Raw genomic sequence first — 16332 nt, forward strand, 5'->3', positions numbered from 1 at the left:
TACCACAATATATCAATCAATCAATCAATGTTTATTTATATAGCCCTAAATCACTAGTGTCTCAAAGGGCTGCACAAACCACAACGACATCAGGGCAAGGAAAACTCACCCCAGTGGGACGTCGGTGACACTGACAATGATGACTATGAGAAACCTTGGAGAGGACCCCCCCTCCAATCCAATCCACTTTATTTATATAGCACATTTAAACAACAATAACGTTTCCAAAGTGCTGCACAGGCTTGTTAAAAACAATATTAAAAAAAAAACATTATGCTCCACCAATGACTGAATAAAAACAAAAAATAAATATAAAACCAATAAAAACAATATAAAAACAAATATGATTAAAAACTATTTTAAAGGGTAAAATCAATTAAAACACCAGGTTATATATATATATATTTATATATATATATTTATATAAATATATATATATATATTTTTAACCGAACGAGTGCACATGCTAGCAGCAACCGGGCTAGGACAACATGTAAAAGCCAGAGCTGTAAGACCCTCCTGCCTCGTTAAGATCTCCCGTTTGGGAACACTTTTGCTGCGCGATACAACAAAGGAGGACGGAGGTTTGCCGATATTGTTCAGCGGCTGCTTCTGACAACATGTCAACCATGCGTTGCACCTTTCCCGCTTCCGGCTCCCAGACCGTAGTCGAGGAGCGCAGGGGAGACACTCCTCCAGGGCTGATGTGGGTCTCCACAGCTCCGGACTCCAGGGTAAATGAAGAGTCCGGCGATTAGTTGCAAATCGTGGCTTTATTGAAGTCTCGCACACAGCCACTCATGCTACGCTCCATCACCTTGCTCGCCCACACACTCACTGACGTCACTCACCTAACATGCTGTCACATATTAAAGGGCCACACACACACATACATTACTCTCATAACACATTTGAAGCGTCACCACCGCATTCAAGCAGCCTCTCCTCGGCAAAGTCAGGCAGGGCTTAGGCAATAACTAATGTTTTTATAGCAGAAGATTTAAGTCCATATTGCATTAAAAACTAGATTTTGACCCACTTCTATGGTGGAAGAGCAATGAGCCCATATATCCTCTTACTGCCATGTTAGCCAGGCTAATAAAAGTCTCAATCAATCAATCAAAAAAAGTACTATATATTGTTAAGAAACCATTCTGGGACGGCGTGGCGCAGTGGAGGAGTGGCCGTGCGCAACCCGAGGGCCCCTGGTTCAAATCCCACCTAGTACCAACCCCGTCACGTCCGTTGTGTCCTGAGCAAGACACTTCACCCTTGCTCCTGATGGGTGCTGGTTGGCGCCTTGCATGGCAGCTCCCTCCATCAGTGTGTGTGAATGGGTAAATGTGGAAGTAATGTCAAAGCGCTTTGAGTACCTTGAAGGTAGAAAAGCGCTATACGAGTACAACCCATTTATCATTTATTTATCATTTATCTTATTTAGTTTTTATTTTATACATGTTGACTACATTTACCCTGGCAATGGACCCTGTGTGTATATTTATGTTATGCCATTGTTTACAAATTTGGTAAATAAATAACCAACAAAATTTATATTTTGTTTTCTTACTGTACCGAAAATGAACCGAACCGTGACCTCTAAACCGAGGTACGTACCGAACCGAAATGTTTGTGTACCGTTACACCCCTACTATTTACACATCGTGCCAACTTCACTGGTTTTGGGTTTTGTACCATAATTACTGTTGTTTTGTTTTTGTTTGAACTTTAGCATTGATGCTAAAGTATGCTTCCAGAAGCCCGGCAGCCTGTAACCACATTGACAAGACTGTTTGTTACAATAATTGTTTCTAAATGATCACAAAAAACTTTGTATTAGACTGTGTTCCTGACAAGAAGACAAAAGGCTGAAACCTACCAAGAAGAATGCTTGTAAAACTCCACTGGGACTACAAAGCGGACAGATGGCAGGATCTGCCCAACTTCCAGAGGAACTATTTTTGAAGTATTTTACAAACTCTCTTTGAACTATTTTATGGAACTCTTTTTGAATTATTTGACGAACTCTCTTTGAACTGTTCGGTAACCGAAGGCAAAGCTGTTTCCGAACAACTAGAATCAGGAAACAGCTGTGGGTAGGAGCGGGGAGAAAGTCAAATAAAGGAGGAGTACAATCTTGGGGCAGAGCGTGGTGCAGGACTGTACAGAGAGTACAGTGGCCATGTCTCTCCTCAGATCTGAGCCCAAATTTAATTCTGTCTCTGATTAATAGATGTCATCAGTGTTTGAACCTGACACTGTTACTCTATTAGAAGTGGTTAGTCCAACAGTTTGTAAACAAAAAAAGCCACACTTGTGCAGACTTAAAAGTGGTACTTGGGGACATTTATTTCAAATAAGGGACCAGCGAGTAACACTTGGTTGATGTCAAAACAAACTAATGATTCGTTGCGATCTATTTCATTGAGAATTGGGTCTAATCTATAAATAAACGCTGAATATCAGTGATTAAAATAACTTTAAATAAAAACTTGGGACATTGAAGCTCTTTAAATAAGATAATTTAGTTGCTCAAATGTGACTTGGGCCCATTTACCGTATTTCCTTGAATTGCCGCCGGGTATATAGTATGAGTTTGCCCAGAATTACTGCCGGGTCAAACTTGTTTCGCAAAATATTTTTTTTATTAGCATATGCCTAGAATTTCCACCGGGTCAAACTCGTCACGTCACGAGTGACACTTCACCTGTCATCATTTTCAAAATGGAGGAGGCTGATTTCAATCATTTGAAATCGCATAAAGGGAAGAAGATTAAGAGCTATTCAGTAGGATTTAAGGTCCAAGCTATTGAATATGCTAAAAAGAACAGTAAGCAGTTATGTTTTATTAACATACCGTAGCTGCGTGTGTCAAATATGAGTCATTAAATGCCTCCCGCCTCCTGGTGGTAGAGGGCGCTAGTGATCCTTCTTGCGACTACTCGGCTGCAGAAGAAGTGACAACAAGCACCAAGAGTGACTACCCATCGTTTATTTTTTCCTCTCGCTTGCACTTTTAACATGGAGGATTACATATCCAAAATAAAACAGTTTTCTAAACTGGACTTTCAATCGAAGCAGGAGGTAATAAAGGAAGATCTCCATCGAGACAGAGAGACTTTTAAAACTGAAGAAAGATAAGGAAGACTTCTATAAACAAGTTACCGATGCTTTTGATCAGAAGGAGCTGAGCATGGACTTCATTTATAAGTAAAGGTAAGATCATAATAATGTTTTTTTTAATTTATTAAATGTGCTTTTCATGATGGTATCCTTACATCACACTCAAATTTTTAAGCGCAGGCCTAAATTTACCGCATGCCTTTGGTAAGCGCCGGAGTGAGAAGAGGTTTGAAAATAATTAGCGCCCCGGCGGCAATTGAAGGAAACACGGTAGGTGTTGTGTTTGACCGGGCGCTCACAGGTCAGGGGTTCCAGCGCAGGTCGCAGACCAGCGCGATGTGGTCAGACGGGTGTGCCACGCTGGGCAGAGCCGTGTGAGTGGTCACCTCCTCGTGACTGGGCAGAGGGATCACCTGCTCCACCTGCATCCTCTCCGGCTGGATGAAGATGTAGTCCAGGCAGCCTTGGAAGCCGCCCACGTAGTTGGTGTAAGCCAGCGGGCCGCAGGCACTCAGCAAGGGGGGCAACGTGGAGGGCAGCTCCATTGGGCACGACTCCTCCGGACCCGAGCTGCTCCAGTCCGAGTGCTGCTGGGGGACCGTGGCCTCAGTGACCAGCTGGAGCACACCTGAGGCGGGACAACAGGTGCGACAATGTAATAACAAGCTGCACTGTAGGAGTTTGTATTCACATTGCTTCACTTATTCCACATTTTGTTTTGTAAGCCTTAGTACAAAATGGTTTTGTCCTCAAAATTCTACACACAATACCCCATAATGACGATGGGAAAATATTAGCCAGAAGTCATGTTTGGAGGCAACCAGGCACCGCTCATCACCAGGCAGTTGCCTTTATTTTTAAGTTATCGTGCAGTGATTTGACCAGTTCGGCCCATTTGAGAGTAGATTTTTATCCATGCGGCCCCCGATCTAAAATGAGTTTGACACCCCTGTTGCCCTCCCTACAGTGAAGCATGGTGGTGGCAGCATCATGCTGTGGGGGTGGTTTCTTAGCGGTAGGAATTGGGAGACTCGTCAGGATAGAGGGAAAGATGAATGCAGCAATGTACAGAGACATCCTGGATGAAAACCAACACTTTAAGAAGCATTAAAGTCCCATCTTAAAACTCATTTGTATACATTAGCTGTTAAATAGACCCCCCTTTTAGACCAGTTGATCAGCCGTCTCTTTTCTGCACTGCCCCCCTAGCCTACGTGGTTATTAGGTGACCACAGATGAGGCGCTCGCTGTTCAAAGTCGGGACGTCGGGGTGGACCACCACTCAAGATGATCTCCTGCTGGCCCCACTATGGACTGGACTCTTACTATTATGTTAGATCCACTATGGACTGGACTCTTACTATTATGTTGGATCCACTATGGACTGGACTCTTACTATTATGTTAGATCCACTATGGACTGGACTCTTACTATTATGTTAGATCCACTATGGACTGGACTCTCACGCGAGTATGTTAGATCCACTATGGACTGGACTCTCACTATTATGTTAGATACACTATGGACTGGATTCTCACACTATTATGTTAGATCCACTATGGACTGGACTCTCACTATTATGTTAGATCCACTATGGACTGGACTCTCACACTATTATGTTAGATCCACTATGGACTGGACTCTCACTATTATGTTAGATCCACTATGGACTGGACTCTCACACTATTATGTTAGATCCACTATGGACTGGACTCTCACACTATTATGTTAGATCCACTATGGACTGGACTCTCACACTATTATGTTAGATCCACTATGGACTGGACTCTCACTATTGTGTTAGATCCACTATGGACTGGACTCTCACACAATTATGTGAGATCCACTATGGACTGGACTCTCACACTATTATGTTAGATCCACTATGGACTGGACTCTTACTATTATGTTAGATCCACTATGGACTAGACTCTCACACTATTATGTTAGATCCACTATGGACTGGACTCTCACTATTATGTTAGATCCACTATGGACTGGACTCTCACACTATTATGTTAGATCCATTATTAAAGGGGAAATTGTCGCTTTCTCGGTCCGAATCGCTCTCTCTGCTGGTGGCCATGATTGTAAACAATGTTCAGATGTGAGGAGCTCCACAACCCGTGACGTCACGCGCACATCGTCTGCTACTTCCGGTACAGGCGAGGCTTTTTTATTAGCGACCAAAAGTTGCAAACTTTATCGTGGATGTTCTCTACTAAATCCTTTCAGCAAAAATATGGCAATACCGCGAAATGATGAAGTATGACACATAGAATGGACCTGCTATCCCCGTTTAAATAAGAACATCTCATTTCAGTAGGCCTTTAAATAAATTAGCAAAACTAAAAAATGATGGGGTATTGTGTGTAGAATTTTGAGGACAACATTCTGGAATAAGGCTGTAACATTGCAAGATGTGGGAAAAGTGACTACTTAGTGGCTGCACTGTACAAGACAACAACATGAGAAGTGCTGATGTAGTGAACTGAAAATGCCGTCATGTAGAAGATGGCGATGTACAGGAGCCTAAAATGTGGCGTCACCTGAGGTCGGAGAGGAATTGAAGTCGCCACAAAACACCAACGGGGCTCCCGGGGCGACCTCCTCGATCACATGACTCAGGTGTCGCATGGCCACGCCCATTTGCACCAGGCGAACGTTCCCCCCTTTCAAGGACAGGAAGTCAGCTTGAAGAAGAAGAGAGGGAAGATAATGGATGTACCTTGAGGGTGCCAGTACAGGTGTGTGTTGGCCACACACACCTTCCTGCCGGCCTGGCTGAGGTCCTCCAGTATGCTGACCTGCAGTCGGGGGTCAAGTGTCACAAGGAGGAAGGACAACGATAAAAAGGTGCAGCTGAGGACGTGTTGGCACCTGTAAGGAAGTGGACCTCTTGACCATCTTGTCTTTCAGGAAGTTGTTAGCGGAGACCTTCTCCAGCAGCTCGCCGTGGATGGGGTCAGAGGTCAGCGCCTCACTCAGCATGATGTCATGGCGACTCAGCAGCTTCAATTTTGTCCTTCAGGGAAAAAAAAATACTAACATTTACATGCTAACTTTTTCAGATAATGTTACACTTTTTTTCCTCTAATTCCACAGCTATACACTTTATAGCAGGGGTCGCCCGTAAGGACATGATGAGTCGCCCGCTGGCCTGTTCTAAAAATAACTCAAATAGCAGCACTTACCAGTGAGCTGCCTCTATTTTTCTATTTTATTTATTTACTAGCAAGCTGGTTTCGCTTTGCTCGACATTTTTAATTCTAAGAGAGACATAAATCAAATAGAATTTGAAAATCCCAGAAAATATTTGAAAGACTTGCTCTTCACTTGTTTAAATAAATTCATTAATTTTTTTACTTTGCTTCTTATAACTTTCAGAAAGACAATTTTAGAGAAAAAATACAACCTGAAAAATTATTTTAGGATTTTTAAACACATATACCTTTTTACCTTTTAAATTCCTTCCTCTTTTTTCCTGACAATTTAAATCAATGTTCAAGTATATTTTGTTTTATTGTCCATCCATCCATCTTCTTCCGCTTATCCGAGGTCGGGTCGCGGGGGCAACAACCTAAGCAGGGAAACCCAGAGTTCCCTCTCCCCAGCCACTTCGTCTAGCTCTTCCCGGGGGAACCCGAGGTGTTCCCAGGCCAGCCGGGAGACATAGTCTTCCAAACGTGTCCTGGGTCTTCCCCGTGGCCTCCTACCGGTCGGACGTGCCCTAAACACCTCCCTAGGGAGGCGTTCGGGTGGTCTCCTGACCAGATGCCCGAACCACCTCATCTGGCTCCTCTCCATGTGAAGGAGCAGCGGCTTTACTTTGAGTTCCTCCCGGATGACAGAGCTTCTCACCCTATCTCTAAAGGAGAGACCCAAACTCATTTGGGCCGCTTGTACCCGTGATCTTGTCCTTTCGGTCACGACCCAAATCTCATGACCATAGGTGAGGATGGGAACGTAGATCGACCGGTAAATTGAGAGCTTTGCCTTCCGGCTCAGCTCCTTCTTCACCACTACGGATCGATACAGCGTCCGCATTACTGAAGACGCCGCACCGATCCGCCTGTCGATCTCACCATCCACTCTTTCCTCACTCGTGAACAAGACTCCTAGGTACTTGAACTCCTCCACTTGGGGCAGGGTCTCCTCCCCAACCCGGAGATGGCATTCCACCCTTTTTCGGGCGAGAACCATGGACTCGGACTTGGAGGTGCTGATTCTCATTCCGGTCGCTTCACACTCGGCTGCAAACCGAGTTTGCTTGTTTTATTGTAAAGAATAATAAATACATTTTAATTTAATTTTTCATTTTAGCTTCTGTTTTTTTTTTCCGACAAAGAATATTTGTGAAATATATCTTCAAACTTATTATGATTAAAATTCAGAATTCTGGCAAATATAGAAAATCTGTAGAATCAAATTTAATTCTTATTTCAAAGTCTTTTGAATTTCTTTTAAATAAAAAAATTCAGGAAAATCTACAAGAAATAATGATTTGTCTTTGTTCGAAATATAGCTTGGTCCAATTTGTTATATATTCTAACAAAGTGCAGATTAGATTTGAACCTATTTAAAACATGTCATCAAACTTCTAAAATTAATCTTAAAAAGGAAAAATTACTAATTATGTTGCATAAATTCTTTTTTTAATTTCTTCAAAAAGATTCGAATTAGCTAGGAAAATGTAAATATTACGTAAGAAAACACAAAATAATTCATATCATAGCAAGTTTTCATATCAGTGGTTTTCATATCATTTCAATTGTTATTACTTCCTACTAGGGTTGTAATGTACAGCAGTATTAGTATAGTACTGCAATACTAATGAATCATATTCGGTACTATACCGCCTCTGAAAAGTACCGTTCCCCCAACCCCTGCGCCTCAGTCGTCGTCACGTCATGACATTGCTGGTTTTACGAGCAAACGGGCATGTTCGGTAGCGCACACACACAGAGTACTTGCAAGCAGACACGTTGTGTAGACAGAAAAGGAAAAACGGACGCATTTTGGTTTAAAAACTAACAATAAAGGTGAAGTTATAACACTGAAACGCCCTCAGGAATAGGTGCTTTAAGACATGACTAACTAGCTTAAAGTTCATCCGCAGTCGGCAGTGTTTAAGCTACTTTTAAATCACTACTCTTCACCTCCATGGCGACAAATAAAGTAAGTTTCTTACAAGTACCATTATCACTGCAGGACGCGGAATAGCACAACATGCTTCACTACACACCGTAGCTCATCGGCGTCACAACGTAAACAAACACCATGGGTGGATCTACACCTGACATCCACTGTAATGATACCAAAGTACAGAAGCGTACCCAGTCGATACTACTATGATTATGTCGATATATTTTAGCATCACAGCTTCTTTTATTTTTTTTTAAATGTATATTATGTTTGTAAACTCAGGAAATACATCCCCGGACACATGAGGACTTTGAATATGACCAATGTATGATCCTGTAACTGCTCGGTATCGGATTGATACCTACAGTATTTCCTTGAATTGCCGCCGGGTATATAGTATGCGCCTGACTAGAATTACTGCTGGGTCAAACTCGTTTCGCAAAATATTATTTTTATTAGCGCATCTCTCGAATTTCCGCCGTGTCAAACTCGTTTCGCCAAATAATTAGCATATGCCTAGAATTCCCGCCGGGTCAAACTCGTCACGTCACGAGTGACACGTCACCTGTCATCATTTTCAAAATGGAGGAGGCTGATTTCAATAATTTGAAATCGCAGAAAGGGAAGAAGATTAAGAGCTATTCAGTAGGATTTAAGGTCCAAGCTATTGAATATGCTAAAAAGAACAGTAAGCAGCTATGTTTTATTAATATACCGTAGCTGCGTGTGTCAAATATGAGTTATTAAATGACTCCCGCCTCCTGGTGGTAGAGGGCGCTAGTGATCCTTCTTGCGACTACTCGGCTGCAGAAGAAGTGACAACAAGCAGCAAGATTGAGCGGAGTGTTTATTTTTTCCCCTCGCTTGCACTTTTAACATGGAGGATTACATATCTAAAATAAAACAGTTTTCTAAACTGGACTTTCAATCGAAGCAGGAGGTAATAAAGGAAGATCTCCATCGAGACAGAGAGACTTTTAAAACTGAAGAAAGATAAGGAAGACTTCCACAAACAAGTTATCGATGCTTTTCATCAGAAGGAGCTGCGCATGGACTTCATTTATAAGTAAAGATAAGACTATAATAAAGTTTTTTTTATTAAATGTGCTTTTCATGATGGTATCCTTACATCACACTCAAATTTATAAGCGCAGGCCTAAATTTACCACATGCCTTTGGTAAGCGCCGGAGTGAGAAGAGGTTTTAAATTAATTAGCGCCCCGGCGGCAATGATTGATTGATTGATACTTTTATTAGTAGATTGCACAGTTCAGTACATATTCCGTACAATTGACCACTAAATGGTAACACCCCAATAAGTTTTTCAACTTGTTTAAGTCGGGGTCCACGTTAATCAATTCATGGCAATTCAAGGAAATACGGTAAATGTGTGGTATCATCCAAAACTACTGTAAAGTATCCAAGGATAGAAGAATAAGTGATTATTACATGTTAACAGAAGTGTAGATTCAACATGTTAAAAAGAGAAAGTAAGCAGATATTAAGAGTAAATTAAGAAGTAGAGTAGTAATTTTGGTACCGGTACCAAAATATTGGTATCGGGGCAACACTACTTCCTAGGAGAAAAAGAACAAATTGTAGCAAACCTGCGATAGAAAGTTGCCAGTCCTTCATGTTGCTTCTCTTTAACCCTAAAAACGCCGTCCAGGCCGAAGGCATCGAGGGCCGGGATCAGACTGTCCAAAAACACACCTGGAACCATAAAGACACGACGACGTCAGGAAAAACATCAAAAGGTGTCTGACGGAACGTTCTTGTCGCTTGTGTCTAATAAGTCAAACTATTGCATGTGACCTTTGTCAACCTCCTGCAGACACACGATATCAGCGTGGTATCCGGCCAGCTCCTTTTTGATCAGGTTCTGCCTGTAGTCCAGCTGCATGGCGTAGGGGGGGCAGTAGGGGTACAGCACAGTCTTGGACAGTTCTGTCTGAGCGTAGATGTCGGCCAGGATGTTGTAGGACACCACCCTCACGGACGGCCAGTCCACCGGCTTGGCCGTGTACGCGTGTCGGGTGTCGAACGTGCACACGCCCGGTCCGGCCTCTACGGCACTGGCGGAGACCAGTTCTTTGATCTGCCCTCTGCGGCGTCCGTCTTTGGCCGTGCAGCAGAGTTTGAGCCTGCAGCCAATTTCCTGATTGGAGGGGACGTAGACTCTGGCACGTCCTACTTCTGTCCAAGCGATGCCTTCAACGGCTGCGTCGCCGGAGGTTTGAGCACTGCAACGGGAATAATGACAAGGAGTTTGTGTTTCAGGTGACATTTTTTCAATTTGTTGCACTTTTATTATTATTTTAATTCAACTTTTTATTTGACCCCTTTTACCGTATTGCTTTTGCACTATCTTGTTTAGCTCATTCATTGTTTATGTTCTTTTAAGTCAATGGCGTTTTAAAATCATGTTTTTATCACCTTCGTCTTTTAGTAAAGGTTAAACCGTTTTTATCTTTTAACCTTTTTGAACAAGTGGTGCATGCTTTTATTTCAAGTGGCCTGGACTACTGCAATGCACTTTATGCTGGGATTAGCCAAAAAGCTCTCTCCCGGTTGCAGTTAGTCCAGAACGCGGCAGCAGGACTTTTAACAGGGGCCAGGAAATGCCAGCATATAAGCCCAATTCTTCAGAGTTTGCACTGGCTCCCTGTTCATTTTAGAATTTATTTTAAAACATTGCTGTTTGTTTTTAAATCTTTACATTGACTGACACCTCAATTTATCTTGGACTTCATCCAAATTGACATTCCTGCGCGCGCTCTGAGGTCCGAGAGCCAGCTCCAGCTCGTGGTGCCCAAGACCAGACTTAAGACCAGGGGAGACAGGGCCTTCTCTGTGGTCGGCCCTAAGTTCTGGAACACTCTGCCGCTCCATGTTCAAACTGCTTCCACAGTGGAGTGTTTTAAGTCTCGTCTTAAGACCCACTTTTATTCTTTGGCTTTTAACACTACATGAGTTGTGTGGGGAGGAGACCCTGCCCCAAGTGGAGGAGTTCAAGTACCTAGGAGTCTTGTTCACGAGTGAGGGAAGAGTGGATCGTGAGATCGACAGGCGGATCGGTGCAGCGTCTTCAGTAATGCGGACGTTGTACCGATCCGTTGTGGTGAAGAAGGAGCTGAGCCGGAAGGCAAGGCTCTCAATTTACCGATCGATCTACGTTCCCATCCTCACCTATGGTCATGAGCTTTGGGACATGACCGAAAGGATAAGATTACGGGTACAAGCGGCCCAAATGAGTTTCCTCCGCCGTGTGGCGGGGCTCTCCCTTAGAGATAGGGTGAGAAGCTCTGCCATCCGGGAGGAACTCAAAGTAAAGCCACTGCTCCTCCACATCGAGAGGAGCCAGATGAGGTGGTTCGGGCATCTGGTCAGGATGCCACCCGAACGCCTCCCTAGGGAGGTGCTTAGGGCACGTCCAGCCGGTAGGAGGCCACGGGGAAGACCCAGGACACGTTGGGAAGACTATGTCTCCCAGCTGGCCTGGGAACGCCTCGGGATCCCCCGGGAAGAGCTAGACGAAGTGGCTGGGGAGAGGGAAGTCTGGGCTTCCCTGCTTAGGCTGCTGCCCCCACGACCCGACCTCGGATAAGCGGAAGATGATGGATGGATGGAGTTGTGTGGTCCTCTGTCCTCTGTTGTCCTGTGTTTTTTATACACTTTGATTTTTATTATACTGTTTTAATTGATTTTACCCTTTAAAATAGTTTTTAATTATATTTGTTTTTATATTGTTTTTATTTTTATTTATTTTTGTTTTATTCAGTCGTTGGTGGAGCATAATATTGTTTTTAACATGGCTGTGCAGCACTTTGGAAACGTTATTGTTGTTTAAATGTGCTATATAAATAAAGTGGATTGGATTGGATTCTTTGTTTTGTTTTGTTGCTCTATGCTTTTTAACCTGTAAAGTACTTTGGTTCAATTTAAAATGTATTGTAAACGTGCTGGCAGAGGGGTTAGTGCGTCTGCCTCACAATACGAAGGTCTTGCAGTACTGGGTTCAATCCCAGGCTCGGGATCTTTCTGTGTGGAGTTTGCATGTTCTCCCCGTGAATGCGTGGGTTCCCTCCGGGTACTCCGGCTTCCTCACACCACCAAAGACATGTACCTGGGGATAGGCCCCTCCCACTTCCAAAGACATGCACCTGGGGATAGGCCCCTCCCACTTCCAAAGACATGCACCTGGGGATAGGTTGATTGGCAACACTAAAAAATTGGCCCTAGTGTGTGAATGCGAGTGTGAATGTTGTCTATCTGTGTTGGCCCTGCGATGAGGTGGCGACTTGTCCAGGGTGTACCCCGCCTTCTGCCCGATTGTAGCTGAAATAGGCGCCAGCGCCCCCTGCCAACCCTAAGCCAGTGTGGTTGCCAGTGTTCTGTTCTACATGGTAGTGCGCTGGTGAGGCAGTACATCTAAGAAGGACAGCTCCAGACTTGAGAAACTGATCAGGCGGACCGGTTCTACAATGGGAATGAAACTGGACTCACTGGTGACGGTGGCAGAGAAGAGGACTGTTGACAAACTAGTGAGCATCCTGGATGATGCCAGTCACCCTCTGCATAGCGTTATTAGTAGCCAGAGGAGCCTGTTCAGTGCTAGACAGCTTCATCCCAAGTGCAGGACTAATAGACTCAAGAACTCCTTTGTCCCACACGCCATTAGACTGTACAACTCCTCTCTGGGGCGGAGGGCGGGGGGTACTAGGATGACAGGGGATGCAAAACAATAACAGTGCAATATGTTTTCATAACATGGTCACTACTGCCTACTTTGTCTTGTAATATTCTTATTTTACTGTTATATTTTTATTCCCATTGTTGCTTTTTAGTTTTTATTCTTATTGTAATATTTCTCTATTTTGTTTCCATTTGAACCCCCATTATTTACTTTTTACTTTTATTTAAATTAGGGATGCACCGATTAATCGGTAACCGAATATATTCAGCCGAATATGGCAAAAAAAGCCACATTCGGCCTTGGGTGGATTGAGTTAAAAACAAGGCCGAATAGTGGCGTGTGACGCAATTTTTTGACGCGGTGACGCAATCAACCAATGTGCAGTGATGCGGTGACTTTGGGATATGTTGTGTATCTGTATAAGTGTATGAGGTTACAAGCACACACTTATTGAGATTTAGTGGGGCCTCTGTTTACATTATTAGCCTGTTGTGTAGGCTACCTGTATAAGTGTATGAGGTTACAAGCACACACTTAATTGAGATTTACTTGAGCCTTCTGTTTACATTATTAGCATATCTACTGTGGCTAAGCAGACTTTTGCCAAAAGGACAATAATTCATTTGTTGTGGGTTTATCCACTTTAATGCACTTTTTTTTTTTTTTGGAATGCATGTTTTGTTTGAAGGCCTAATATAAATGAAAAACTTTGTGCTTTTTTTGAAAAGCAAAGGCTACTGGAATATTAAAAAAAATGTCAATATTCAATAAAAAAAATACTTTATTTGAAAAACATGTCTAAATATTTATTCTAGGCTATTCATGCAATATTAAAAAAAATGGTGAAAAACTGCATTCACTGCATTTAAATTTTATTCGGCTTCGGCCACAAATGTTCATTTCGGTGCATTCCTAATTTAAATTGATCTCAACTCTGTACACTGCTGCTGGAATTTTAATTTTCCTGAATGAACTCTCCTGAAGGAATCAATAAAGTACTATCTATCTATCTATCTATCTATCTAAAGCAGGGGTGCCCATTACGTCGACCGCGAGCTACCAGTCGACCGCGGGGGGTGTGTCAGTCGATCTCGAGCCAGGCTTTTAAAAAAAAATAGACCTAAAAATTAGTGATCATCAATCTTCACCAAGACGTCACTTAAATGACATTCACGGTACCGGAGGGTCTTGTGAGATGACGCTGGCTGCTGCAAGATCATTATTATGAAAATATGACCGAGAGGAAGGCGAGAAACACTTTTTATTTCAACAGACTCTCGCGCCGTACCTTCCGTCAAAACTCGAAAGGCAGACTGCACATTTCCTATCTTCACAATAAAAGCCCTGCTTCATGCTGCCTGCGCTAACTAAATACAGAGTCTCGGAAAACTGGCGTGCACAAGCGATCCCTCAGAAAGCTGGCGTGCACATCATTTGAGCACGCCAGCTTTCCGAGACTCTTATTTTGTTAGCGCAGGCAGCATGATGCAGGGCTTTTATTGTGAAGATAGGAAATGTGCAGTCGGCCTTTAGAGTTTTGACGGAAGGTACGGCGCGAGAGTCTGTTGAAATAAAAAGTTTTTCTCGCCTTCCTCTCTGTCATTTTTTCATAATAATGAACTGGCGGCAGCCAGTGTCATCTCACAAGACCCTCGGGTGCCGTGAATGTCAATCAAGCAAGCTACGGAATTTGCCGCGAATGTTTTTCTTGCAAAGTCTATGGAAGCTGGATGAATTAGATGCCAAAAACCAACCACTTTCATGTGGTATTGTAACGAAAGGACAACTTTTTTTCTCCTCCATTTGAAAATGTGGGCGTTATCATCATTACTGTCTGATTCCAATCAATGCAAGTCATCAGAATCAGGTAATACACCAACTTATATTCTTGTCTTTGTGAAAGAAAGACATCTATATGTGTTACACATGCTTGTATTATCATTAAACACATTTAACTTGTTTACAAAAATGTCTCTTTCATAAATATAAATTATATATATAAATGAGGTAGATCCCCTCGAGTTGGTCAATTGAAAAGTAGCTCGCCTGCAGAAAAAGTGTGGGCACCCCTGATCTAAAGGGAATAAGCGGTAGAAAATGGATGGATGGATGGATGCCTTGCCTTTCCTTGCCTTTGAACCAGAAGAACTCGCAGTCTTGCAGGTCTCCAAACTCCACTTCCAGCTTGGGACAGACGGGGAATCCAGCCAAGAGGGAGGCGGGCAGCTCGGCGCTAGTGAAGGTGGGAGTGTTGCGGCTGACCAAGTAGCTGACGTCCCCCACCCGCAGCACGGCTCCGTCCCTCCACGCCTCAGAGTTGACCACCGTGTCCTCCACCTCGCCGCCGTCCACCAGGAGCTTCACCACGGCGAGCTCCGGGCTTTCGGACGGCTGCTGTTGCGCCTTCCTCTTGCTCTTCTTAGCCCGGCCTTGGTCCTTGGCGAAGTTGCAGGCGATGCGGGTCAAGACCTTCCCCAGAGGCTCGTCCTGCTCCCGCTGCATGTGCTTCTGGCTGCCCGCTATGCTGAACGAGATGGTCAGCCTGGGCTCCCCGGGCACACACCTCACCACCGCCGGCTCCATGCTGCCCAGGTGACTGCGCACCCGGCTAACGGAGAGTAGGCGACGGGGGAACCGCAGGAGAGCAGCGGGGAGCTTTTTCAACATGGAGCCCCGACAACCACACCGGAAGTAGCGAGAGTCGGCGGCAAAGGGGCCGTCTACTTCCCGGTGTAGTCAGTCAGCGAAATGCGTTTAAACGATGTCTATTAAACGTGAAGCGTCTATTTTAAACAAACAAAAAATAACCATTTAAATATCTGCTACTTTGATATTAACTTTGCAACAAGGCGTTAAAATACTTATGTCATCAACAAAGTTAGCTGTATGGTCTTCTTCAGCCACATGTAAGTGCGCTGTAGAAAGCACCACTGCCCCCAACTGGATGGAGATAAAAGTACGCGTGTATAATCCCTTAGATCAGTGGTCCCCAGCCGGCATTACTGCCCCCAACTGGATGGAGGTAAAAGTACACGTGTATAATCCCTTAGATCAGTGGTCCCCAACTGGCAGAAGATTTTTTTATTAAAAATAACGGTGGCAGAGGGGTTAGTGCGTCTGCCGCACAATACGAAGGTCCTGCAGTCCTGGGTTCAAATCCAGGCTCGGGATCTTTCTGTGTGGAGTTTGCATGTTCTCCCCGTGAATGCGTGGGTTCTTTCCGGGTACTCCGGCTTCCTCCCACCTCCAAAGACATGCACCTGGGGATAGGTTGATTGGCAACACTAAATTGGCCCTAGTGTGTGAATGTGAGTGTGAATGTTGTCTGTCTATCTGTGTTGGCCCTGTGATGAGGTGGCGACTTGTCCAGG

At 43.9% G+C, this 16332-nt stretch overlaps 1 protein-coding gene across 1 annotated transcript; it reads right to left on the reverse strand.

The window, feature by feature from the left end:
• Nucleotides 1-2321: 2321 nt before the first annotated feature.
• On the reverse strand, nt 2322-15892 carry pde12 (phosphodiesterase 12). Its single transcript, XM_061891524.1, has 7 exons — nt 15084-15892; nt 10081-10508; nt 9873-9978; nt 6001-6145; nt 5849-5927; nt 5670-5792; nt 2322-3748 (listed from the first exon to the last, which is right to left on the reverse strand). The coding sequence occupies exons 1-7, from the start codon at nt 15626-15628 to the stop codon at nt 3423-3425; spliced, it is 1752 nt and encodes a 583-aa protein (XP_061747508.1). The 5' UTR covers nt 15629-15892; the 3' UTR covers nt 2322-3422.
• Between the last annotated feature and the right edge of the window lie 440 nt (nt 15893-16332).

This window comes from Nerophis ophidion, linkage group LG02 (assembly GCF_033978795.1).
Source record: "Nerophis ophidion isolate RoL-2023_Sa linkage group LG02, RoL_Noph_v1.0, whole genome shotgun sequence".
Lineage (NCBI taxonomy): Eukaryota > Metazoa > Chordata > Actinopteri > Syngnathiformes > Syngnathidae > Nerophis > Nerophis ophidion.

What these genes read in the sequence shown, in the direction of transcription:
- pde12 (XM_061891524.1), bottom strand. Translation starts at nt 15,628, where the DNA reads ATGTTGAAAAAGCTCCCCGCTGCTCTCCTGCGGTTCCCCCGTCGCCTA. An exon ending in TGGTTCAAAGGCAAGGAAAG is followed by an intron (nt 10,509 to 15,083) that starts GCAAGGCATCCA and finishes TTCCCGTTGCAG; the next exon opens with TGCTCAAACCTCCGGCGACG. An exon ending in AGAGGTCCACTTCCTTACAG is followed by an intron (nt 5,928 to 6,000) that starts GTGCCAACACGT and finishes CCCCGACTGCAG; the next exon opens with GTCAGCATACTGGAGGACCT.